Source organism: Pipra filicauda, unplaced genomic scaffold (assembly GCF_003945595.2).
Source record: "Pipra filicauda isolate LSUMZ 115617 unplaced genomic scaffold, ASM394559v2 scaffold333_size800053_pilon, whole genome shotgun sequence".
Classification (NCBI taxonomy): Eukaryota; Metazoa; Chordata; class Aves; order Passeriformes; family Pipridae; genus Pipra; species Pipra filicauda.
In genome coordinates this window covers 315,870-342,210 of record NW_024104458.1, presented here as the reverse complement: position 1 = coordinate 342,210, position 26,341 = coordinate 315,870, and the positions used below count along the sequence as shown (strand labels likewise).

At 49.7% G+C, this 26,341-nt stretch overlaps 1 protein-coding gene across 10 annotated transcripts in view; it reads left to right on the top strand.

Moving 5' to 3' along the window:
* The window catches only part of ZNF618 (zinc finger protein 618), a 167,156-nt gene that overhangs the window by 61,915 nt on the left and 78,900 nt on the right, over nt 1-26,341 (top strand). For all 10 annotated transcript variants that reach the window (XM_027727101.2, XM_027727098.2, XM_027727095.2 and 7 more), the window contains exons 2-3: nt 7,454-7,497; nt 24,270-24,526. In XM_027727101.2, the coding sequence (XP_027582902.1) occupies nt 7,454-7,497; nt 24,270-24,526 (301 nt within the window). The remainder of the gene's footprint in view (nt 1-7,453; nt 7,498-24,269; nt 24,527-26,341) is intronic.

Genomic DNA, 26,341 nt, shown 5'->3' with positions numbered 1-26,341 from the left:
AACATGCCCCAGACACGGGGTGTCACAGCCACCTCGTGGGGAGGGGCAGCTCCCTGTGCCCCCAGGAATCCAGCATTGGGATGCTCTGTGTGTCCAACATGAGTGCTGGGGACAGGTCACATCCCTGCAGATCACAGTCACCTCAGCACCTTCCCAGGAGAGAACCTGGGAATCTCAATATGAAAGTACCTCTTTCTAAAGCTTGGCCTGAGTGATGTGTGTGAGTGGGAGTAAATGAGCAGCTTCCTCTCATGCTGGAGACATTCCTGTGCTGTGATGGAGCTCAGACACCAGCTCTGGTCTCCACATGGATGGGTGCTCTGAGGGGGTTTGGTGCCATTGTGCCACAGGTGTTCCCTGTCTCTGGCAGTGGAGGTGTTGAGCATCCCTGGTGTGTCCCCAGCAGGTTTGGTTTGTACCATTTTTGGTTTATAAATCATCAGTGCTTCCATCATCCTTGTCCCTGGCTTGGCAGGAGCTGCAGGTGCTTCTTTGCTGGGATCAGACTTGCTGCCTTTGTCTTCTGCTGACCTCGAGCAGCAAACCCTCCCCTGGGCTCATCTCTGAGGGTTCAAACCTCTCAGATTTGTTTTTTATCATCAGGTTTCCCCCCTCACTGCAGGAACAAGCTCTGACCTGAGCACTGACTTTTCCCACAGCAAGGCAGTAGCTGAGTACAGGGACGAGATTCCCTGGGACACTCACAAGGAATTTTGACACTGTTTTCTAAAGCTGCCTCCAGCCTCCCCTCCCTGGGCCTTGGTGGTGTTGCCCCAGGGTCAGGACAGGGGGTGTTTGCCGACCCCACGATGGATTTTGGGTGATGGGAAACCCTCACTCCCGGGGCTTGGCTTGGCCATGGAACCGGGAAGGTGCCTCGGGTAGAGCTTCCATTTCCTCCTTGCAGATATTTTTTTTTTATTGTTATTTTTGTTGTTTCTTGAGGGGAAGTTGCAGCTGAGGAAATAGGCAACACATTCCTCTGCCCAAGGCCTTGTTCCCCTGTGGAAAATTCATCCCTTTGGAGATGGCCCTTATGGATTGGCAAAGGCAAAGGATGGGGAGGGGACAAGGCACAGCAGCCTAAAGGGTCAGAGATCATTGCCCTTCATGCAGGGAATGTGCCAGGGGAGGTTCAGGTTGGGTAGGAGAGAACAGTTCTTTACAGAAAGGGTGGTCAGGCACTGGCACAGCTGCCCAGGGCACTGGTGGAGTCGCCATCCCTGCATCCACCCTGTTCAGGTGTGGATGTGGCCCTTGGGGACACGGGTTAGCGTGGCCTCGGCAGTGCTGGGGGAACAGTTAGATCAGTGATCTTGGAGGGCTTCTCCAACCTTAATGATTCCAGGATTCTGTGATTCTGAGCACCCAGGCACAGCTCCTGCTCATCTCACCCATCAGTGTTGCTTCCTCCTCTTTATGAACTTTGGGGGATGTCACTGGGTTGGGAGGGGTGAGAAGGAGAACACAGGGAACTGTGGTGCCAAACTGGGGTTTGGGGCTCCTCAGCATCTGCTCTGTTGGCAGGAGGAAGCAAAAATCCAAATTAAAAAGGGGCACGGGCATATTTATGGGTCCTTGTGCTTTGCAGATGTTTGGGTGAGATGCAGGGCTGCTTTTTTCCCCCTCCTATTTAATAAAAATTAAATAGGAAACTGCCAGTGTCTTGCCCTTTGTTTAAAGGGGAAAAAAAAGGCAAAATAAAAAAAGCACTTCCTGCATTTCTGTGGCTCTGAAGTTAATAACTCCAGACAAGGCAGGTAGCAGGCCTGCAGTTATTTTTATGGCACATTCCTGTGTCAGACCTGTTTTCAGTTGCTTTTCTCTTTATCAAATTTTAATTATTTGGGGTGAAATTTCCACGCTGGGCTCTGCTGGCTCCTGAAAAAACTGAGTGTTGTTTTGTGTTTCAACTAAAATTATTCAGCTGTCTCTGGGAAGGTGTTTTGGGGGAAGCAGAGTGTGGGTTTAGGGTTTTTTTCCCTTTTTTTCCCTCAGATAAAACAAACAACTCTGCCCTTTTTACCAAGTGGAGAGGGAAGGTGCTGTGGGAGAGGAGCTGGGGCGAGGGAGGTCTGCTCCTCCTGCCACCCCCAGGCAGAATCAGGGACATCTCCCCTCGGGATGGAGCTGGAGGCCAATCATGGGGGGTAACTGTGTATGAATGAAGAAATAAATGGATTTAAACCCATTTTCCCCCTGGGGAGGACTGGGGCAGTGGCAGTGGGGGGTCCCAGCAGCCCTGTCCCGTGGTGGTGGGAGCAGATTGGAGTGTGGTGTCTGTGGATGCAAATCCAAGCGATTTGAATGCTTGTTTTTAATCATAATTTAAGTGATCAGGCAGCAAGCCCTTGCTTAAATCAACTGAATTCTCATTTAACATTTTTATTGCTCTTACTCATTTTTTGTTTTGCTGTAACTGTTAAAACATCAGGGATCTTTTCCCAATACAGTGTAGCCCTCTTGATAAACACGGACTGCTCGGGTCACTTGTACATCTGCTTGGACCCCATTTTTGACACTTTATTCTACTAGGAGATGTTGACTGATACATTTCTTATTTATCACATGATTTGCTTCTCACTTGACTTGAGTCAGGAGCATATGGCCCGAAACCACATTCTGCTCTCGAGCATTTTAATTTAAAAGATATTTATTAGCATTAGTTAAACAAAACTACCTTAAATGTAGCCAGTATGTACCAAAGCAACTTCAGGAATCATATTTTAAATTGTAAATGATTTTATGGGGGAGATTATGTGACTGATTCTCCAACCTGTGTTTCAGTGCCCCCTGTCTGGCCTCCTCCCTCGCTGGCACATGCAAACTCTGCTCCTCTGCTTTTCCAACTAGGAATGAAGAATTTCTCTAAATAATTACTTGAGTAAATGGGAGCACAGGAGATTTCTGTTCCCCCTTCCCAAAGATGTTACTTTGTTGGAAGTTGCTCTGCCCCATTTCAGCACATCCTGGCTAAATGGTGATTTCAGCCATTCACCCCTTTGACTTGCTTATGCTTCAAGAGAGCTGGAGAGGGACTTGGGGCAAGGGATGGAGGGACAGGACAAGGGGGAATGGCTTCCCACTGCCAGAGGGCAGGGCTAGATGGGATATTGGGAAGGAATTCCTCCCTGTGAGGGTGGGGAGACCCTGGCACAGGTTGCCCAGAGAAGCTGTGGCTGCCCCTGGATCCCTGGAAGCGTCCAAGGCCAGGTTGGAGCAACCTGAGCTGGTGGAAGGGGGTGGAACGGAATGATCTTTAAGGTCCCTTCCAATCCAAACCAGTTTGGGATTCTGTGATAATTAGCATGGCCTGCAAAAGGCACCAGCAACCCTCAACACTGGAGTCACAGTGGACTTCCTGCAAAATAAATGGACAAAGCTTATTTCAGCCAGATTTTCAAAGACGTGTGCACATCTCCCAGTTTTTCCCTGTGCTGAAGGAAAGCCCAAGTGGAGCCTGGGGGATGTGGCCTTTCAGGTGGAGTGGTGGCCTAGAGGATGGGGTGGTGCCACCATGGCTTGGGGATGTTCTGCTGAACACTGAGGTGCCCCTTGCCCAGGCTGCACTGAGGAATTCCACCAGGGGTGATGGCTGGTCCTGCAGCAGCCCTGCACCAGTGTCACCGCCACCGACCCCAGGCTGGAGTCTTTGGTTTCAAGATTACTTCTGAGATTTGCTCTGTGACTGCTGAGGGTCAGAGACACCCAGTGGAGTCCAGGGCATTGCTGCCTGTTTGCACAGAGAGCTGAGGGACAGCAGATGGCTCACATGGATCAGCCCATACTCACTTGGCTGAAATATTTCCTAGGTATTAAACTTGTGATTGTGTTTATTTTGCAAAGTTTGAGGAGAATACCCTGACCCTTTCCTTCCTTATTGGGCTTTCCCACCTGCACATACCATGTACAATCAGAGGAAATGATCTTCCCATGCTTTGGATGGACATGTGCTCTCAAGCACCACAGGTGCTGGAGATCTGGGATTAAATCATCCTGCAGCCTTAGGATGGGCTGGGGTTTGCTGCACTGGGCACTGCACAGGTGCTGAACTAAACTGAGCTGTTTGTAAAAAAATTGGCAGACAATTGCATGTTTGGAAACTGGAAAGTGTGTGAAGGTGTCCTGGTGGCACTTTTGGTGAGAATGTCTTTCCACATCCATGGAGAACTTAAACCTTGAATACATAATCACATTCTAGAGCAGAAAACTCAAGTAAACCATATTTCCATGCAGAACTTGCCCCATCTGCTACTGGATCACTGACACTTTTTCCTGTGTTTTGTTTTTACACCTTAAATAGGCCACACCAAATCTTGACAAAAGCTCTGTCTGCTGCAGCAAAGGGTGAGAGGAGGGGAGATCCTGGGTTTGAGACTGATCCATGGCCTGTTTTACCAGGAGACCATTACAATGTACACGTGCAGGTTTGGTGCTGGACTGGTTAATCTTTTGAAGACTGTGCTGGGATAACATCCTGCAGAGGGTCAAAATTTAGTGGAGGCTGGGGCAGGGTGATCTGCAAGGTCCCTTCCAACCCAAACCAGTCTGGGATTCTATGGATGGGCTTATTTCAGCATCCAGAAACCTTTAAGACAGGTAGATCTGATCTCATCCAGACTTAGCTCAGTGTTCAGGTCTAATGGATCATCTTCAGGAGCATCCTGGATGTGGGAAACCATCTAGACTGAGTGCCTTTTTTCCCTCTTTTTCTTATAAAAAAGGTTTTCCTCAACTTTGCTGCTGAGGAAACTCCCCAGCACTGGGGGGGTCACTGTTGTACCTCCCTTGCTGTGCCCTTCCTGCAGGTCGTGTCCTTTGCACTGGTCTGTGCCGTGTCCTGAGAGAGCAGAGTCCATGAATTGCTGATGGAAAGAGGTCAAAAAGCAAAAAAATGGCATTGTAAATAATAATAAAAAAGGCAGAGAAAAGAAGTCAGGCAGGGCAGACTGGGGAAGGTAAGCAAAAATAGAAGTAAGTAATAAAATCGTGTGCTGGCCCCGGAAGGGGCCGTGCAGTGGGTGGGGGATGGTCGGGGTCCCCACGTCACTTATTTCCATCAATTCATTCTCTCAACCCCAAATGCAGATCTGAAAAGGAACATGAAATGGATGCCATGCACGGTGGGGTTGGGGTGGGAGGTGAATCCCACCCGAGGCACAGCCAACATGGGTGTGTGACCAGGAATGGAACACGGCGTCGAGAACAGCTGGGCTGGGCACGGGGACTGTGACCCCTGCAGGGGGGCACCCAACATCAATGTGTGTGGGGAGAAAGGCTTGCTTATGTGGAGGATGAATGACTTTGCAATCTCAGAGAGTTTTCCAAAGTTGAGGTTGGCTCTGTGCTTCCCAAACAGGAATATTTTCATTTTTGGGAATATTTAGTGGCGAGGTGCCGTGGGGTGTTCAGGCAGGGCCCAGGCTGTGCCTTGGCTTTGTCCTCAGGATTTGGTGCCTTCCATGAGCACTGGGCCTGGTGACCCAGAGGGTGGTTGGGCACTGACCAGGCTCCCCAGGGCAGTGGGCACAGCACCAAGGCTGCCAGAGCTCCAGGAGGCTTTGGACAACGCTCTCAGGAATTATTGGGGTGTCTGTGCAGGGCCGGGAGCTGGACTGGATGGGATTCCAGCTCAAGATGTTCCATGCTTCTATGATTTGGCAGGTTGTTTTCCCATGGAATTTTAATGGCAGGAGCCTGGACAAGGTCCCTGTGATCGGGGATGTGGCTCTGGGTGACCTGCAAGGTTGGGTTGTGCACAAACTCTACACAGACAGGAATTGTAATGTGCTCCATCTCTGGGGATTCCGAGGCCCCAACACCCCACAAGGTTTCTGCCCTGGCTCTATAAAGTCTCCTTTCTCCCCTTTTTTTCCCCCCTTTTTTTGTACACACAGATCTAATCTTCTAGAAAATGCCCTGAAGGTTTGAGCAATCTACCAGTTGCAGGAACCCATAAAGCTTTTTTTTTTTCCATTGTGTAAGCATGACAAATCATTAATTTTTGATTGATTGCTTTGAATTATGGGTGCTCTGACATCCTTTCTGTAGCTGAACAGCTGTATAACAAATGAACATATCAGTGCTCACAAAAGATTGGAGATCTAACAGAAGCAATTACATTGTCAGCTCCTCCCTTCTGGCTTTTCCCAGGCAATGGAGGGAGGAAATTTTTTAACAGAAATTCCTCAAGTGGCTCAAAATAATAATAATAATCATCATAATAATAAAAAAATACCTTTTTGTAATTGAATTAGATTTTTATCTCTTCATTTCCAGTGGATTTCATATCCTTTCAGAAGCCAGGATGTGTTTCTGCTTTGTGTAACTCGGAAAATCCCTTTGAAGAAAATTTTACATGAAGAATTAAAAAAAATAAAATCAAATTGCAATTTTTTGGTTGCTATTCCTTTAAGATTTCAGAATTGCACCAGTGCACTAAATGTGACCTCCATAACTTTTAAATTAAGAATTTATGCTGGCTTGAAATTTATGAAATATTTCAGCATGAAAGAAAGCCTTTTTCCCTCAGGAAAATTGAGCAATAAATCACAGCACTCTCGATTTACTGCCCTACAGCCAGCCAAAGATAGGATTTTTTTCCTTCCCCCCTTCGTTCTGAAAAAAAAAAAAAATAAAAAAAATGTAATCATATAAGACAGCTTAGCTGCTATCCTCCCACTCTCTAGAATTTTTAATTTCAGCTGTTTCTGCTTGGATTTATTTCCAATATTCCTGCTCGGCTTTTCAATTTCCTCAGTTATTAAATTTTAATTCAGTGCATTAGCATTTAAATTAAAAAAGGGTTTATTTTATCGAAATCGTTGGCTGGCCCCCATCCTGCTGCACATGAATTGCCTGTTTCTGCCATTTGCACAAAATGTGAAATGCAGCTAATATCTTTTAACTTGTATTTGCACAAATTCAGAAATAAAATTTCTGGGTTTGGAATAATATTGTCTTTCCAAGGAAGGCTCATCAGTGAGCCGGGGAAGGAGGCAGGAGGAGACCCCGAGCCCTCCCTGCTCAGCCCTTGTGGCCTGGAGAGGCTCATTAGGACATCATTAGGACATGGGTTCCTAACGAAGGGAGGTGGCCGGGCTGCCCCTCCAGCCCAGGACTTGGACACAGCCTGGAATTTGGCTGTTTCTGCCTTATTTCCCACCTGACAATGGCATGTTTTAAATAGGAGGGATCGTTCCTTAGACTTTGGTTGCACAAGAGCGACCGGAGGGAACTGACCCAGGGGGTGCCTCCGTGGTGGGGCTGGGGCTGAAATCCTGCCCCAGTCTCCCACATTCCAGGGTAAGGGCCCAATGGGTCCCACCAGTGCCAAGGTGTGTGTAACTCAGCAGGAAAACCTCCAGTGCTTGGGTGCAGCCTGGAGCTGGAAGCTTCTGCAGAGCAGCCTTGTCCTTCTCAACTTAAACAACCTTTTTTTTTGATGTCTTAGGCCGACGAGAGCAACAGCAGTGGGCAGAGGAGCTCCTCCAGCAGGTAGGGATGGTTTTCTCTGCTGGGCTTTGCTTGGATGTGGTTGTCCATCTCGGAGCTGGGGGTGGTGAAGGGTGACTGCAGGACAGGCATGAGTGGGAGCTGTCAGAGCTCAGCATCCATACAGCCATTTTTGGGTTTCACTAAACATGAGTGTAGGAGGGATTGTTCTGGCCTGGGGGCTGCAAGAAGAGGTGGTTTGTGTATGGTGTGAGGTGGCACAGCTGAGTGCACAGGCCATGGCACGATGAGGCTCTTGGATGGAGACCTTGGGCTGTGTGTGGTTGGGTGTGGACCCTCCTGCTCCCATGTAGGGGGAGAAGGAGGGGCTGTCCCACCACCCCAGCCCCCTCTGATCCTGCTAAGGGGCATCTCTGCTGCTCCCAGTCCTGGAGAGGGACATGCTAAGCTGAGTCTGCCCTGTACTGTGGCTTTTCCATCTCCCACTGATGCTGTGGGATGTCTTACCTTGCTGGGATACTCTGGAGATGGTGCTGCTTTGTCCCTCTCCATCTCTTACTCGATGGAGTCAGTCCCAAGCTGTGAAAGGGTGGAAGAAGGGGCACCTTTCCTTCCTTGGCCAGGCACAAATTCCTTCTGGTTGAGTTTCCACTGGGGCAGTGGTGGGAGCTGAGAGCAAAGTGTGGCTTTGGTGGCAGTGGGATTTACCTGGTCTCATGAGTGCTCGAAGCCAATCCAGAGTTATCTGCCATCCACAAGCCAAGTGGCAAACTGAGCTCACAGGTTTAACAGGTTTTGTGGTAAAAACACTTAGGACATGAGAGATGCTGGAACAACGCTGAGGAAGCATCAGGGAGGGGAGTGTGTCACCTGGGAAGGAGAATGGCTGCAAGGAAGCATGGGAATGTAAGAGCTGGAGAAGGTGGTGGGACAATCAGAGGTGCCATCCCGTGGTGGGGTGGGCACAGCTGTGGGGGGTGCTGAGCACTCGGGGTGTGTTTGTGGGTCACATCAGAGTGGAAGGGGGACAATGGACAACAGCAAACCAGAGCCACTCAGGCTGCTGTGTGTGGTGGGGGGGGGGCTGCACCCCATCCTGGCATCATCTCCAGAACATCTCCTGCCCTTCTCTCACGAGGGGCACGGGCAGCCCTCGGGGACACAGGAGGTGGCACCAGGACGGGGTGGCAGGAGCCCTGTGTGTGCATCAGTGTGAGCTGTGAGGAGCAGGACCAACCCTGGGCCACCCAGACCAGGTTTGCCAGTCACCACTGCTGGGCTTAGCACTGCTCCCCTACCCAGGGCAGGGCACCAGTGTTTGTGGAGCTGCCCCTGGGGGGACACGAGGCTTCTCCCTGGGGGCCCACTGCCCTTGGGAGCACAGCAGGAGCACCAGTGAGCTCCAGTGAGTACCACTGATCACCAGTGAGCACCACTGGGCACCACTGAGCACCAGTGAGCACCATTGAGTACCACTGAGCACCAGTGAGTACCACTGAGCACCAGTGAGCACCAGTGAGCCCCAGTGCTCCTCTCAGCTCTCCCAACCTCCTTCAGCTCAAGTGCATCTTGTGTCCTCCCCTTTGTATCTCCAGTGACACCACCTCTCCAGTGACCACATGCTGGACCACCCTCCTGTTCGCTCCAGGGACTTGAAAGCCCTGCAGAAATTTTATTCCTCAGGTGAAACAGGTCCTCCCACGTTAAAAGCCTGCTCTGTTCTGATCTCCAGACTCTGGGGTGTGGATCCTCTCCCTGCCTCCTGCTGCTGAACGTGCTCAGTCCCTGCCTGGTTCGAGTGTTCCCACCATGGTGGCTGGTCCCTGCCCACTGCCCTGGCTCTGCCAGTGGTGTGTCAGGATGAAACACCCTCATTCCTGGCACTGTTCTGCTCCGGTGGCACTGCCTGGCATTGAACACCTCTGGGGAGCACTGGATGTCTGTCACAGAGGAAAAGTTCCCTTCCCCAGTTTGGGGGGGACTCCTCAGGGTGGTCCAGCAGTGCTGGCTCTTAGGATGCTGGGAATTAGCCTGAACAAAGTGCTGGAAGGAAAGCACAGGCTGAGGAGCCAGGCATCGCTGCCTTCCCCTGCATTCTTTGTTCCCACTCTAACTCAGTTTTGCAGCTCTCACCAGAGGGTCTTGCAGAGCAGGGGGCGAGTTCATCCCCCCTGTGGCAGCTGATCCCTCAGGGTGCCCTGTGGGTGTCCTCCCTGCCCAGGGGTGCCCTTGGGGCCGAGCACCTGAGCCCCCTCCTGGTGGGAGCAATGCCCTTCCCAAGGGCAGGGATGGAGCTCCCAGCAGCGTGGGATAAATTCCTGCCCTTATCCCTGTTCCTGTGTATGCACAGAGGAGTGTGGGGCTGGTCACTGCTTTTCGCTTGGAGAAAAGTGGAAGCAAAACCCACTTTGTCATCTCTCTGACTGAACAAAAGGTGGTCAAAGAAAGGAAAGTGACCAATTCTGTTTAAAAATAATAGAACAGCATCAAAATGTAATATTTCAAGAAAGCTCTATCAGTGGTTGAAGGTTGAAATGTGGCTTTGACTAAATTTGTGAGGTTGTCAGTGGATGGAGATGTTTTCCAGAGTTGTTGTTGCTTGAAACCCTCTCTAATTGCTAACTATTGAGGAAACTTTTAACAATTAATATCAGTAAAAATATAAAAATAGAATAGAGTAGAATAGAATAGAATAGAATAGAATAGAACAGAATCAAAATAAAGTTGCCAGGACTTTTATCAATTATTATCAGTAAAAATATAATATAATACTATAATCAAAATAAAGTTGCCAGGACTATCTTTTTGCAACTAGTTTTTTTTTACTATACCATGCTTGATCTTAAGTGGTGACCATAGTACTGAGTCGATCCTATTTTTATTTTTTTGTTGTACTGAATTGATTTTATTCTGTTTCAAGTAAATGCTGATGGCTCTGGAGGCACAGGGGTTTATGATCTCACCACCCCCAGCTCTGCTGGGCCTGGTTTTGCCTTTGGAAGGACACGGGTCACTGTGTGCAGCTGAGAGTTCGTGGTGGCTGTTCTCCTCCCTGATTAACTTTGTGTGGTTCCTCCACCTCACTGAATGCTCAGTAATGGGAAATTTTAAAAGTGAAGAGAATTCTTAGGAGCATAGAAAAAAGCCCTTCCTTTAAGGGAGCAGGAAGAGCTGTTTGCCTTGGAGAAGATGACAACTAAGAGACAACATGACAAAGCTGTGCATGTTTTTGAACACTCCAGAAAAGGTAGATCAGAGGCTTCTTTCTTCCTTTTGCAAGGAAAAAAGAGACAGTCAACAATATTAAAAGGCAGCAAATTAAAAGCCAATAAAAGGCAGGATTTTTCCTTGCATGATGGGCACTGATCTGTTGGAGTGTGATGCCAAGAACCGGGTGCTCAGGGGGGCTCGGAGGGGACTCAGCTGGAAGATGGATCAGTTGGTGACATGGGCTCTGGAGGAATGGAATCACAGGAGGGTTTGGGTGGGAAGAGACCTTAAAGATTGTCTCATTCCACCCCCCTGCCATGGGCAGGGACACCTTCCACTAGCCCAGGGTGCTCCAAGCCCTGTCCAACCTGGCCTTGGACACTTCCAGGGATGGGGCAGCCACAGCTTCTCTGGGCAACCTGTGCCAGGGCCTCACCACCCTCACAGGGATTTCTTCCCAGTATCCCATCTGGGATGGGCAGTAACCCTGCCCTCTGGCAGTGTGTGCTGGTTTAAAGGTAAACCAGCAGGGGAAAATGAACTCAACCCAAAAGAGAGATTATAAGTCAGAATAACAATTTAATAAAATAACACAATAAGTACAATTATACAGACAAACAATTGGTTTTAACCCACAAAACCCAAATGTATAACCCAGCACCCTGGGGCATGAACAGAGTGGTGTTCTTTGGGCCCCGAGTCCAAAGTAAAGGGAGAGGGGGAAAACCTGTTGGTGAGAGTGCTGGTGCAGTCTGGTCAAAAGTGGTGATTGCAGTCTGGTCGAGGGTGGTGGTTGCAGTTTGGTTGAGAGTGGTGATCTGCAGTCTTCCTCTGGATCCCACGAGTGGTTAAAAAGGTCCCAAAACTCCAAGATTATATATCCTCCAGTTCAGGCAGGAATGCTCAGTACCTCCCTCAGGGAGGAGGGTTCCTTAATGGGTGTGAGGACAAGAGCAACTCCTGTCTCACAGGCCTGTCACACAGTTTATAGCCTGAGGAGTCAGGCTCTATGTGCAGATGGTCTAAATGGTTCATTGATAACAGTTTCTGAGAAATGGCATGGAAGGCTATAGAATACACAGTTTTGGGTTACACCCATCCAGTGATGAACTGGTCTCAGCTGTCCTAACTAGGACACAGTGGGAAGCCATTCCCCCTTGTCCTGTCCCTCCATCCCTTGTCCCAAGTCCCTCTCCAGCTCTCCTGGAGCTGCTTTAGGCACTGGAAGAAGCTCTCAGGTCTCCCTGGAGCCTTCTCTTCTCCAAGTGAACTCCCCAGCTCTCCCAGCCTGACTCCAGAGCAGAGGGGCTCCAGGCTTGTGATCAGCTTAGTGGCCTCCTCTGGACTCGTTCCAACAGCTCCATGTCATTCCTGTGTTGAGGGCCCAGCATGGACACGGCTGGGGATCACTTCCCTTGCTCATGTTCATTGGAGAGTTTCTTGAAGCTTCTTCAGAAGCCCCTTCTGCACATGGTGGACCAGACTGGGTGTCCTCCAGTGGTGTGAGTGTGTGTGACAGTCCTGGAGGGGTTGGTGGGATGGCAGGGCAGTGTGGGAACAGCACTGGGAGCCTCAGGCTCGGGGTGAGTGTTGGGAGCCTCCATAATGCCATTGTAAAACTAACTACTTCCCAATAATTAATGTCAGCGTTCAGATGGTGGGCTCTGGATCTTGACAAGAAATAATTGAAAAACCAAATGTGCAATTATGTCTGACAAGCAGCGTGTGCTTTTCTTGGTCACCAGAGCCTTGTGTAGTCATGTGTTAGACACGGTTTTATATAATTATTATTGTTTATATGGCGGGTGTCAGAGGAAGGAGGAATTTTAGTTTCAAGTCCTCTGTTGGCTATTTATTTTAAAGTCATTAGATTTGTTTTCAGACTTAACTACACTTAATGTGCGAGACTCCTGCTGAATAAATCAGACCCTGACACAGGAGCTGCATCTGTTTGCGGAGGGAACAGAGCCAGCTGGAAGCTGAGCCCCGTCTGCACCAGGGCTGTCACAGCCGGGGAACCCGCTCGCAGCACAGATGTAGCTGTGGAAAAGTGTGCTCTGCTCCCGCAACAGGGGTGAAATCGCAGACCTTCAGGGCTCTGAGCTGCCTGTGAGGGCACGGGGGGCTCTCATTTATTGCAGTGTTAACAGCTCTGTGATGCAGGTCCCGAGAAGGATCTTGGAGATGGAGGTGCAGCAGAAGGGCTCTGGGTGCTGCCCTCGAGCAAGACAGTGCTGTGCAGGCAGAGGCATTTCCAAGAGGTGCTTTGGGACGGGGCCTGGAGGTCCCCCAGCATTGACATGGTGCAGTTTTCCCTGATACTCTGGACCAAGCCACAGGGCCTGGGTAGTTTGGGGGTTTCAGTCTCTGTCTTAGAAGATGTGACCTTCAAGAATCACAGAATGTCCTGAGTTGGAAGGGACATACAGGGATCATCCAGTCCAGCTCCTGGCCCTGCACAGACACCCCAGCAATCCCACCCTGTCCCTGAGAGCATTGTCCAAACACTCCTGGAGCTCTGGCAGCCTTGGGGCTGTGCCCACTGCCCTGGGGAACTTGGGAGGAGAAGGTCTTGAGAAGTGGTTGCACCTATGTTGCTTCTTCTCAGTTCACCTTTCTCCAGCCTCCCTGGCTGCATCTTCCCCTCTCCTCCCCACATTCCTTGCTCTGTCCTTTGCAGACACATCCTTTCCAGCAGCTCCTGTCACTCAACAGAGGGTCTGCCCTGGAGTGGCACCAGCTCTTCTTCAGGCTCCTCTTCCAGTCCTCCCCAGGTCCCCAGCACTGGGGGAGGACAACCTCCGTGGGTGTCCAAGCTGGAGACTGTGATCCTCCAAACCTCAGGAGAAGGCTGTACACCCTGTGGAGGGACAGGCCTAGGGCTGAGTGTGTCCAGGAAGTAAAATGATCTGAATTGTTTCTCTTTTCTTTAAAAGACAACCTGTGGGATTTTCAGTCCCAGAGCGTGAAGAGCTTCCGACTCATCGTGCGTCAGAAAGAGAGAAAATTATTGATAATTAGTCAAGGAATTTAATAAGCTGTGGTGCTTGCTGAGGGGATCTCACCAGCCACCTCCAAAAAGAAACAAACCAACCAACCGGCACAAAACCCCCCAAAACTCCCCTCTGACCAGTAAGAGCAGTGGATAGTTCAGTTGTTTACCATGACCAGCACAAAACTCTGGGAAACCCAGACAGATTTCCTTGAAACCCAAAAGAAGGTCAAATGTCCACATACAAGGAGATGACAGCACTCAGGCACATCCTGTGCTGAGTTGGAAGGGACCCACAAGGATCATCGAGTCCAACTCTCAGCCCTGCACAGGCCCAGCCCCAAGGGTCACACCCTGTGCCCCAGAGGATCATCCAAACCCTCCTGGAGCTCTGGCAGCCTTGGGGCTGTGCCCACTGCCCTGGGGAGCCTGGGCAGTGCCAACCACCCTCTGGGGGAAGAACCTTTGGCTGAGATCCAACCTGACCCTGCCCTGACACAGCTCCAGCCGTTCCCTGGGTGCTGTCCCTGGTCCCTCCAGAGCAGAGCTCAGTCCCTGCCCCTGCTCTGCCCCTCCCCAGGACGTTGGAACTACAAGTTGTAACTGAGGTCCCTCAGTCTCCTCCAGGCTGAACAGACCACATCCCAAGGTCCTGTCTCCTTTTCTGTCCATCTTTTCCCATGCTCTCTCCATCCCATCATCCCTGGCCATGCCGTGGTGCCATCACCAGTTTGGTGGCCCAGCCCAGCCCAGGCTCCTCATGGCCTTGTTGGGGATTTGTGGCCATTTCAGGCCGTTCTCAATCCCTCAGTCATTTCCTAGTCAAGCGACATAGAGCTCTTTCACCGATATAAATAAACCCTTAATCTATTCTCTTTGTTTTTCCCTGAATTTCTTTGTCTCTGTTGACATTTCCACGCTTGAAAATTTAAAGACGCTGGCAGCTATTCCATTATCATCTTAAATTCAGTTTTTAACCTGCATCGTTTGTGTGTCGCGTTTTTTATCTGACTGAATTCTTTTGCTTTTGGCAAAGAGAGAGTGGCTGTTTTTTGTTGGATAAGCCAAATTTTTTTTATATTTGGTTAGACTTTCCTCTTCAAACCATCCTCAAGATATTCCTAATAAGGACTGAGGGGAATTTGTTTTGCTAATACCTTAGGAATTCTTTGTGGTTCTTGACTATTGTTCTGGTTTATATTTTAATGTTTAATTTCTAGAGGAGAGGCAGCATGGTTTGGTCCTGGAGTTTACCTTCTCTGAAGGATTCGGAGCTGCTGAGCGTCCCTTGAGGAATGAACACACAATTAAATTCCTCTTAGACTTCCCGAGGCAGAGTTTGCTGTCAGGAAAGGTTGTGTGTTTTCCTAGACCCAGATAGCTGAAAAATTAAGTATTCTGCTTTGTTTGTTTTCCCTGGATTTTAGCACTGACAGCACACGTACCAGCGAGTGTTGCATTAGGACAAAACAAGCACAGAGACCAGGAGGAACTCCTGCAATGGAACAGAGACCTTCAAGTCCTTAAATCATGAGGTTCTCAAGAACATGTTGCATGTGGAAGATGCCCAGGAGCTCTGAGCAGCTCTTTCTTTTTTTCTATTCTTCAGCAAGTCTTCATTCCACTACTGCTGATGGAGGAACAAGTTCCCATTCCCTAAAATAATGTCAGAATATGAGTGAGCAGGATTTTCCTATAATTTTGCTTTCAGAGATTAAGTCCATACTTTGGGAATTCACGTTAACATCTTGGAAAATCGTGAAGAGAACTGAAACCTCCTGGTGGAACATGAGGGACCATGAACTTGTTCCACTGTGTGACCAAGTGAAAATCTGGGGTTCAGACACAGCTCCAGCATGTGCTGCCACTGCCAGCGTTACCAGGAGTGCTGGTGGCACACTTGGGCCTGCTTGGGTGTCTGTCCTGTGAATTGTGGATGGGCTCCCAAATGTTCATGGAAAGAGTCAAGGATTAGAAGGAATATTTTAGCGTGCACACAGTTGCATTAAGTAAGTGTTTGCTTTGATTCATTCAAGAGGCAGCAGAAGGGGGTGTTTTCTCCTATGGAGGGGAGATTCCCAGTTAGAGAATCTCTTTTCCATCAAACCAATGACCAGAGGCAGCAATTCCACACTGGAAGTACAGTTTCAGAGAATGATCACTCAGAGGAGGGACCCAGCAATGTGATGGTTATTCCAGCACTTTACAGCTCAAAAATCAATGCAGCCCTTCTCAAAGAGGCACCAGCTCAGGCTGCAGGTGGAGTTCTGACAGAGAAACATCTCTGTGAGCTGTGACATGGGAGGGTGAGTTGATCTCTTTGCCTTTCAAGCTGTGACGGAACATCTGAAGCTGGACCAGAGACCTGGAGACGGGAAGCAAAGTGCTCAACTGTAACACTGGGAAAATAGCTCCTGTCTTTTCTCTCTTTTAACCCTGAACTTGAAAATCTTTTTGCCTAGCGATGTCTGCAGAAGAGATCTCCCCGATGGAGGACACCAGGCAGTTCCTCTGCTTCCTGACCCACTCCACTTCCCTCCTCCTGGTGTAAGGCACAGGGCCCATCCCCTGGGCTGCCTCAGGGAGTCGATGAGAGCTGTGGGGATGGGGTGGGAAGGCCACCACAACTCATTTATCAGACAAGCAGATTTTCAATTTCCATCTCTCTTTTTCTGTCCTGCTTTCATCATCTCCATGTAAAACAAGAGTTTATTTACACTTGCTCTGTCTGTTCTACTTCCCATAGCCCCAGTCGGGACAGGAACCTTCTGCTTCTTCTAAAACCATGGCAGATGTCTGTAAATTGAGCCCAGTTTCAGCCTCCCCCATTTTTTGCTTCCTTTGCTTTCTGGCAGCTGAGGCCTTTTGATCTGGCATGTGATGAGCCAACTTTCCAGGAGACAAGTTGGAACCTCCCCCTGGTGATGGTGTCTGGGTGGGCTCTGAGGAGCACGTGCCTCCAGGTGCCTGTTGCACGGCCCTCGTGGCTGCGTTTGAGTCCTCACTGAACCTCCTTGGTGCTGCAGCAGAAGAGCTTTCCAAGGACAGCACAAAAGGGTGTTTCAATACTTGAACTGGGCACACACCATCCTCTGCTGAGGGGGAGGTGGGTGTCACCACAGAATCACAGAATGCTTTGGGCTGGAAGGACCTCGAAGACCATCTCATTCCACCTCCTGCCATGGCAGGGACACCTTCCATTAGACAAGGCCTGTCCAGCCTGGCCATCATTGATATCATCAAGGCAATAGTGATTTGGTTTTCCAGCTTGAGTGGTGTCCAGGAAAAACCCAAAGATGCTCCACAATTACTGCTGGGGGGAAGAGCCTTCGTTGTTTGTAGGTGCTGGTTCAGAGCAGTGTGTCCTCCTCCACATTTGTTTCCTTTTCCTCTCCTTTTGAGGAGTTGACGTTGAGGACTGATATTTCACTGATCTCACTTTGCCCCTCCCCAAAAGCTCAGCAGGATGTGTGCTGTAAAAATAGCCTCATTAGAAGCCATCTGAGTACACATGCAATCACAGATCACTCAAAGGGAGCACAGAGCAGGCATGTTTCTGTTGCTGTCTTCAGAGAATTACATGACAAATTATTCCTAGCTGGAAGAAATGTCCTTTTATAATTGGGTTTTTTTCTCATTCTTTCATAAGGGAGGAGTGTGTGTTTTTAAAGTAGCTTTTAGTCACTTTCATTATTTATGAGGATGCTACTCCAGATCAGAAAAAGCAAACTGCAAACGCGAGTTTCTTGTGGCTGCAGCAGCTGACGGGCCCTGTTTGCTTTCACTCATTGCTGGTTTTGCTCATCACAGCCAGAGAGAAATGCTCTCCAGAGATGGGAACAGCACCACACTGCAGCCCTTCAGCCTTCACCCCTTCTCCTCTCCTCCTTCCACAGGAGACCAGCTGGAAGGAGCTTTCTGTCCTTCCCTCTGGAAGAGCTCCTGGCATTGCCCTCGGATTGCTGCTGGTGAGGCATCACCCAGACTGCTCAGCTTCACAGCCAGAACTGTACTTCAGGCCAGTCCTGTTGTGCTGCATCATTGATCTCTGCTAAAGCCTGAGGCCTTCACAAACTTCCTTGGGTGTAGGGCCAAGGAAGCTGGACCTAAATGGGTCCAGGAACCCATTTTTACCCCTACCTTTCCAGTTCCCCACGATGAGTCTTCACTAAGGCCTCCTTAAATCTCTTCTGCCTTCACACACTTGTGTTTGACATGAAAGTGGCCGTAACGTCATCGGAAGATGAAAGTCTGCTGATCAAAGGAGGCAGCAATGTTGAAATGAGCATTGTGAGATGGCAGAGCTGGTAATACAGTAATTGGCTGTGTGGCCTACTTAGTCAGAGCAGTGATACATGTGAGTGCAATGTTTGTTTGCCTCTTTCATGTTCAGAATCCATAGAGTCTGTTCTGGAAAGTGAAACAGGACTTCACCTGTCAGAGCAACCAGGCACAGCTCTGAGTGAGAATGTGAGCTGTTTGTGATCCCAAGGCTTCTGCTTCCTCTCCTCAGCAAGGAAGAACCTCCTGGATTGCCAAGGTCCACAATTCAGTAAAGACAAGACATGAAACAGTGAAGGAGGTTGGTATTCCCAGGAAGGGTCAAGGCATGGAGAAGGTGCACCCTGTGGAAGGAGGTAGGGTTTAAGCACTCTGCTCCTCTCTGGTCTCATTTCTCTGAGCAGTTTTTGTCCTGTGCAAGCAGTGCCTTGGTTGAAGAATGTCCTCTTCCCAGGAACATTGTGCCATGGATGTTAAATGCAGGTTGGCCCTGCAGAGGGAATTGCAGCTCATCCCTGGGAGGCCACACTTGAACACGAAAACTGCATTGTTTCATGCAGAAATGTGGTGCCATGAGGCTGGGGACTGTGCTCAGAGCCCCCAGGAGAGGGATGGCTGAGGGGCCCAGCAGTGGGAGATCCTGTGGCAGGTTCTCCCTTGGCTCCTGTGCGCTGCTGTCTCCACCAAGTGGAGGCTCTGACCATCACTGGTCCCAGAGTGTTCCCCAGCAGTGCTCTGCAGGGCTTCAGAAGATGGGGCTGGTCTCTGTGCTGGCACAGTGTGAGCTCTGAGCCTTGTGGGCACCTCCTGGTTCATGCTGGGCAGTCCTTCAGCTTCCAGGACTTAAGCTGATGTCCTGAAAACTACAAGTCCTTTTCTCCCTATGTGCCCTCACCCAACCCAGTAAGACCTGCTTCCAGCCTTAGGATCTGCAGATCTGAAAATTCCCTGCTTTTCTTCCTCATCCTCTCTCTGACCCTTTCCAGCAGTTGTGCCTCAGCTCTGGTGGTGCTGCAATGGGACAGGAATGAACCACATGTGGACACGGCGGTGCCAGAGCCTGATTTCTTCCCTCCCCCAGGCAGGATGTTCTCTGTCACTGTGTCTCAGGGGCAATTTCTGGAGAAGTATATTCCACATATCCTGCTGCTTCATCTCTAACTGTGCTGCTCAGAAGCAGGGGAGGCAAAATTCAGCACAACACTGAGCAAGTGCAGCCTCATGGGTTTGCAAGGGATACAACATCCATGGACCAACGGGCTGGGGAGGAAATGATGCTTCCCTGGTCACCTCCCGTGGGTCAGCATGTGTGTGCCATGCGTGGTGGAGGCTGGGGTGACCCTGGCTCTGCTGTGGCTGTGTGTGTACCCCTCTCCATCCTGCCTGAATTTTTCAGTGTCACTCATTTCCTTTTCTTTCCCATTTAGCCTCAGGATGTTGGTACTCTTTCCCCAGCCAACCCAGGAGGTTTCAAACTCTGCTGTCCCATGAGGATTGTTCCCTCAGCCCAGCTGCCCCTGCTCCCTGGGGACAGTTACACCCCATTCAGCAACTGAGCTCCAGAAGTCTGGACTGACCCTGGTTCTGCTCCAGCCACAGAGGCATTGCCTGGATTTCATCTGAGACCACGGGAAAGTGATGCTCGTTCCTGCTGGGAGAGTTGTCCTCCCCCATCACTGTCTCCTTCTCCTCTCCAAAGCTGTGCAGCCCCAGCAGGGGCACTGAGTATCTTTTGGAGAGCTCAGACCTTCTCCCAGGAGTGTAAGAGCTGCTCCATTGGGTCCTGCCATCTGCACAGCAGCTCTCTGGCCCCCTGTGTCACCTGGCCTGGAAAGGGGCCCACCTTCATGCTTGGGGAGCTTTTTGGTGTCAGTGTCCAAGAGGAATGAGAGGTTGATCTGTCACTGGGTGATCACTGTGCTGTGAGACCCTTGGCTGTGTCAGTGCTGGCAGAGCCCTGGGAGAGTCGATCCCGTTGCCTGTCAGGGGCTCATTTGTAGTGTTCAGACAAGTTCTCCTGCCTGGTCTGCCCACCAGTCCTTTGGAGGCTGTAAGGATCGAGGTGAGGGAGATGTTCTCCACATGCAGGGAAGGTAGGAGAATCCATCACCTTCTCCTGCTGTTGTCAGCAGCTGGTGATGCCCCTCTTGTGCATCACTTGAAGCAATCAGAGCCTTCTGGCTCTTCTGTCCCCTGCATAGCACATCTAGAGGAGGAGGAAGGAGGACTTGGGACTGTGCTGCTGTTTGATTACATTTATTTTAAGGTATTCTGCAAAGCCATAATGTTCCTCTGGACATTGAGCTGGAGAAAGTCTACAGCTGAAGTTTGGCTGAAGCTTGACATCAGCCAGTGGCTAGAAAATCTCCGTGAGATATGAAATAATAAGAGCAATGTGAGAACACAGATCTGCCTTGTGAAAGGAAACAGCAACAGCTATGAAAAGGGAGCACAGACTGTGCTGGTGGAGTGGGACTGGTGCCAGCCTGGTGCTGGTCAGCAGCAAAGTTTGCATTTGGGAGTGTGTTCCTGCAGTTTGGCTCCCAGAGCCCTCAGGGCTGTGAAGCAGGACCTGGCCCGTGCAATAAAACACCAGCACCTCGGGGTGTCAGCAGAGGATGCACATCCTGGGGCTGTGTGGGAGAAGGGGCAGGAGCTGGGTGGGACCAGGGGACGTGCCAGAGACACAACTATCAGCCCTTCTTAGATGTGCACACACGTGTCTGTGTGGGTGTACAGACAAATGCATTGACACCTGTATATTTTTATAGGTACAAGTAATCGGGACAAAAAATCTTACTGCTTGTAATTTATTCCCTTTTCACCACCTTAGAGCTCTTCCCCTGGGGTCTGAGCTGCCGTGGCTCCGTGCAGATCTCGGTGGGCCCTGGCAGTGCCCGGCCGTGCGCGGTGCCGGCGGCTCCACGGGGATGGGGGTTCACCTCCCGCACACGGCACAGGTACAGCCACACCCAGCTGTGACCCAGGTACATCTGCTGCCTTCATCCCTCCTAGAAAGTGTCAGAAGACAGAGAAGGACTCTGTTTGTTGTAAAATTGGTGTAGAAATCCAGTGGTGCTATATTTTTACCGTTTTAATTTGATGGGATCAGCAGGGCTTGTGAACCATGAAGTCGTGCAGACGACTTGGTGCATTTGGGGCTGGTTTCCTTCTGCACATCAGGTACCTGCTCAGGGTTAGAACATATGGGGCAATGAATTGCTTTCAGTTCCTGTTTGAGGTTTAGGTCCCACCCAAGGGCAGACAGCCCAGCTGGGAAATCACTTCCTTGGCAGAGATGGATCCAGAAAGTCAATGGGTGTGAAGGGCAAAGGTTTTGAGAGTCCATTGGCCTGGTCTAATAATTTATGTATTCCTGCAGCTTCAGGCCACCAAGTGTGGCCAGTGCACATCTGTACTGAGCCCAGTAACCTGGGGCCAGCCAGATACACATCTCTGGGTTTGAGAACTTGGGGAGATTTGTTGTCCCTGAGCATATCCTTTGGAAAGCAGTTGTTCCAGTGGATCACCATCCGTGCTAATATTTTTATGCCTCATTTCAACTGGTTCCAGCTTCCAGGATGAGCTTGTAGTCTACTCTTCCCTGCTAAATTAAGGAAAGACAGTATTTTCTCCCCACAAAGATTGATAATATGCTGCAATCAAATCATCTCTCAGTCTCCCTTTTGGCATGAGAAATGGATTGAAGTGGTTTGGTCTCACAAAGTCATAAAGTATCTTTTCCCAGACTTGAACCATTTCAGTGCTGCTTTTTTGAACCATCTCCAGCTTTTCTGATCACCTTTGAAACACGGTGGGTGAAACAGGGGAGGGTGCTGGGTCTGTCTGCAGCACTGGGGACTGGCTTCACCACGGCTTCCTACAGGGAGAAAATCCCCTCCTTGTTCAGTCCTGGGTGCCTGTATCTGCACATTGGGTTAGTCCTTCAGGGCTGTGTGGCTGCAGCAGGACCTGCCCCTGGCATCACAGCTGAGCACTGTGGGAGCTCTTTGTGGGTACACCCATGTTCCTGCACTTGTTTGACTGTTCTACAACCTCTCATCTGGGGCAGAGCCAGCTACAGAGAGAGGGGTCCACTGGTGTGGATGCAAAGCTGGGCACCATCAGAAAGTCTTTATATTCTTACCCCACATATAATCTCAGAAAGCTGCAGCCTCTGCTTCGCTGCTACTTGTGTTAGTTTTTAATTCCATGTCCCTTGGCTCCTGCATGGATTTCCATGTGGTTTTGTCCAGGATTGGCAAGTCCACGTTGCTGTACCGTCAACAACCAAGGTGTTTTCCTTCACTTCAGAGCAGAGCTGGCTCTCACTGCCTGCTCCCACCTTCCAGCCTCCCAGTGGGAATTGTACTGGTTGACTTTATTTTTCCTCCACAGTCCTCATCAGAGAGTTTTTCCTATCCACCCTATTGCTGCCTTTATCAGTGTTTTGCATTTCACACCTCCTTGATTTGATTGATTTGCAATTAATCCCACCCTTTTCTGATCCCTGAGTGTTTTGTACTTACTGCCTTCCCCTTGGGACAGGTGATGAGCCACTCCATATAGGGTGACATTGATGGGCCTTTGGGACATCCCATAATATTTCCATAAAGATAGTCCAGTTTTCAACCACATTTTCTCTGTCTTAATTTATCTCTCCCTTGTAAAAGCCCTGTATGATTTTGGGAGCGGGGGGAGTATGTGTGAGGAGGCAGGAAATGAGTGGGAAGGCAGGGCAAGGCAGGGCAAGGCTAATTCTCTCTGTTTAGGGGCTATTAATTGTACATTTCTTTCCATAATGAGATTGAAGGGATGAATAATAAAATATCTGGTGATGGGATGGGACTGACCCGTTTTGAAATAGCAGCTCCATGTCTGTGTTGGAGACTGGGCAGTAATTACTCTTGGTTCCTCTGCTCCCTCATCCCTGTCCTCCCAGGATTACCCACTGGGCTCTTTCACCTCCAGATGCAGTCTCTTGCTTTCTCTGTCAGCTCCATAACCAGTGTCAGAACCCATTGCAGGTGTTGGTTTTCTGACATTTTAATTCATACTTTATTCTGACTTTACGATGTTCCAAGCAATGGGATTTCCTTCTCTGTCGCTGTTGCATGAACTAACAATCATCCATAAGTTCAGCCTATTTTTCATTTTATTTTGCCTGTTACTTCTGCCTAAACCATTTTCAAACACCTTTGGCTGTTCCCAGTGTTTACATGACTCTAAATATGTCACAGTCTTTTCTGTTTCTGGTAGTCTAAGCCATTATATATTTAGTTCTTCTGATAGCTCCACAAACTGAAGCAGCAATTATTTTATCTTTGTATTGCATACTGGAGTTTATTATTAACCAGTATTAAAAACCAGGACTCCCTAAGGACTGGTGGGATGGTGCATTTGGGAAAGGAGCTCCACTGGCTTATTACCAGGCCTTTGTCTCTTGTGCTCAAGCCCCCTTTGCCTTTTGCCACCACGGCACTTGTTGAAGTTGTTTTGCAGCTTTGAGGTGCCCAGTTTCCTTTTCTAAGGAGTTTTGAATGTTTTTATAGATTAATTTCTCCCATGAATTTTCAGCTTTCTCTTTCCAAGATGAAAACACATGTTATTTCCCTAATCTGTTTTTGCACACTGTGGATCTCCTCTGCCTCTCCCCATCCATCACACTTTCTGTCATCCCTGATAGTTGTATCTGTCCATAATGGCATAGTCTCCCTAAATATCCTCATACTATAGATGATCCCCTTTGATCAGCACCATATATGTTAAATAAAGCCATGGGAATACCACAGGATGTCAGGCTGCTTGGAAGGATAAAAGAGAGGATGTGATGGAGAAGTGCACAAGTGCTCCAAATTAAAAATGCCAGAGAATCAGAGACTCATTTAGGGGCTGGAAAAGACCTTTAAGATCATCCAGTCGAATCATTAATCCAGCACTGCCAAGTCCCCCACTGACCCACGTCCCCACTGCCACAGAAGAGCAGGGCTTTGCTTTTGCATGTGTGGACTAGTCTTGGTGCAGGACCTGCTGTCAGAACTGCTGGAGCTGTGCTCTTGGCCTGCTGGCAACCATGTGAAGTTCTGTGCTCTTGTTTAGGTCCTGCTGCTGTTGCTTGTGATGATTGAGGTTTTTTTCATTATTAGCAAATGGTTTTGTTGTTTTTGTCTGGTTACATTTTAATTACTTCCCGTGTGTGACAGACACACACACACCCATGCTAACTTTAAATAACCTGCATAAACCAAGGTACCTTGCATTAGGTCCTGGTACGAGAAAGTGAGCACTTGACAATGAGGATTCATGTTGTCTCCTCTTTTCCCCCATTCAGGGAGTGTTTGAAGAGGAGCCCACAGAGCCCGAAAGCAGAGGGCTCCGACTCGATGACATCTCAGTCCTCACCCAGTGAAGAGGCTGGAATGATGACTGAGGTGAAAGTGAAAACAGAGGTACCAGATGACTACATTGAAGAGGTGATCTGGCAGGACGACACCAAAGATTCCAAGAACAACATCAAAGATGGGCCGGGAGATGTGCCCGCGGAGATCTGCGTGGTCATAGGTGGGGTCCGCAACCAGCAGACGCTCGGTAAGACACGGGATCAGGAACCCCCCGTTCCCTGGCTGTGTGTGGGGACAGGAGAGCTGTCCCTGGACACTTGGCTCTGCTGGAGGGCCCAGAGCCAAGGTGCACATCCATCTCAGGGTCCTGGCTCAGGATTACTGACCTCCTGTAACTTCTGCTTTGTGCTCATATCTGGTCACCCCGAAAGGCTCAGCCAAGATCAGAAAGAAAGAACTGATTATCTTCTTTTGGCTTGTTCAGTGATTTGCCCATCAGTCACCTGGCCCATGCTGGGCCCAGGGCTGGTGCTGTGTTTGACAGAGATGAAGCAACTGGGAGGAAAGCCTGAGAAACTGCTGAAATGTTTTCAGGAAAGTCGCCTTGCAGAATGTAGGTGCTTTGTGTAAATACTTGGATTTAACTCTAAAGAAGGTTTTGCAGGTTGCTGTTTGTTTGTTTTTGTGATCACTAGTCACATTATGGGAATAATTTTGGCTTTGGGCTGGCTGTGGTGTGCCCCTTCCAAAACAGTGCTTCCTGTCCCCACCCCACCTCCAGCTGTGATGAAGCAGCTTTTTCTTTTTTTCTGTGAACATCAGACTGTCCTCTCCTCCTGCCCCAGGGAAAGGGGCTTCCTGCAAGAACCTGGCAAGGCACGTCTCTTACACTTGCCTCTGTTGTCTCTGACCTGGAGCAGCTCCCTGCAGTGTCTCTGAGATCCAAAGGCAGTTGCTGATATAAAGAGGGAAAAGCAGTTGGACCATGTTTCCTTCGAGGGACTCAGAAGGAAGCTAATTAGAGTTCCCCTGTGTTGTTGTTGGGGTTGGCTTGTCTTGCAGAGGGAGAGAAAAGAGGTACTGATGTTTGATTTTCTCCTGGGTTTTGCTTGATCATTGTCCACACTACTGGAAAGAAACCTGGGAGGTGTCCTCAGCTGGTGGTTGTCTCAGAAGCATCACTGTTCTTCCTGTCCTCCTTTCCCTGCCAGGACAGCCACCAAGAACAGCAGGGTGGGAGGTCACTGCTGTCTCTGCAGATTCAGAATGTCTAGGGAAAGCCTAGAAGTCCATAACTATTTCTGACTTAAAGATCTTACAGTTTGGAGGAAATGTTCAGTGTATTTTCAGAGTTTTTGTGCCTCTACAGTTCTTGAGAGATTGATCAATACATGGGCAGCCCTGAAAAGCATCCCTGGTGCCCTGGGAGAGAGTGGAGATATGACCACTGATGGGAAGCAGTGGGAGCTTCTCCTTCAGCCATGGTCACAAGCCACTGGTGAAAAGCATCTGCAGGTTGGGTGTTTGCTGTGTAGGATCCCTTCTCCCCATGGCTTCTGGCTGGGCAGCAGCAGCTGCTCTGCAGGTGGTGTCCCCTGGGAATGGTTTCTGGGTGAGGTTGGGTTTATTGCTGTGCAGGGGGATGGGGGCTTTTGCTGTTGGCTGACTTGGGTGGACTAGAGGGGAAGCCAGCAAGGGGCAGCTGAGGTCACTGGGTTTGTTCAGCTGGAGAAGAGACTGAGGGGAGACTCACTGGGGTCTGCAGGTTCCTCATGAGGGGCAGCTCCGATCTCTGCGCCCTGTGAGCAGTGACAGGACCCAGGGAACGGCTGGAGCTGTGTCAGGGCAGGGTCAGGTTGGATCTCAGCAAAAGGTTCTTCCCCCAGAGGGTGGTTGGGCACTGCCCAGGCTCCCCAGGGCAGTGGGCACAGCCCCAAGGCTGCCAGAGCTCCAGGAGGGTTTGGACAAGGCTCTGAGGGACAGGGTGGGATTGTTGGGGTGTCTGTGCAGGGCTGAGGGGTTGGACTTGGATGATCCTTGCGGGTCCCTTCTCCCCTCCCAA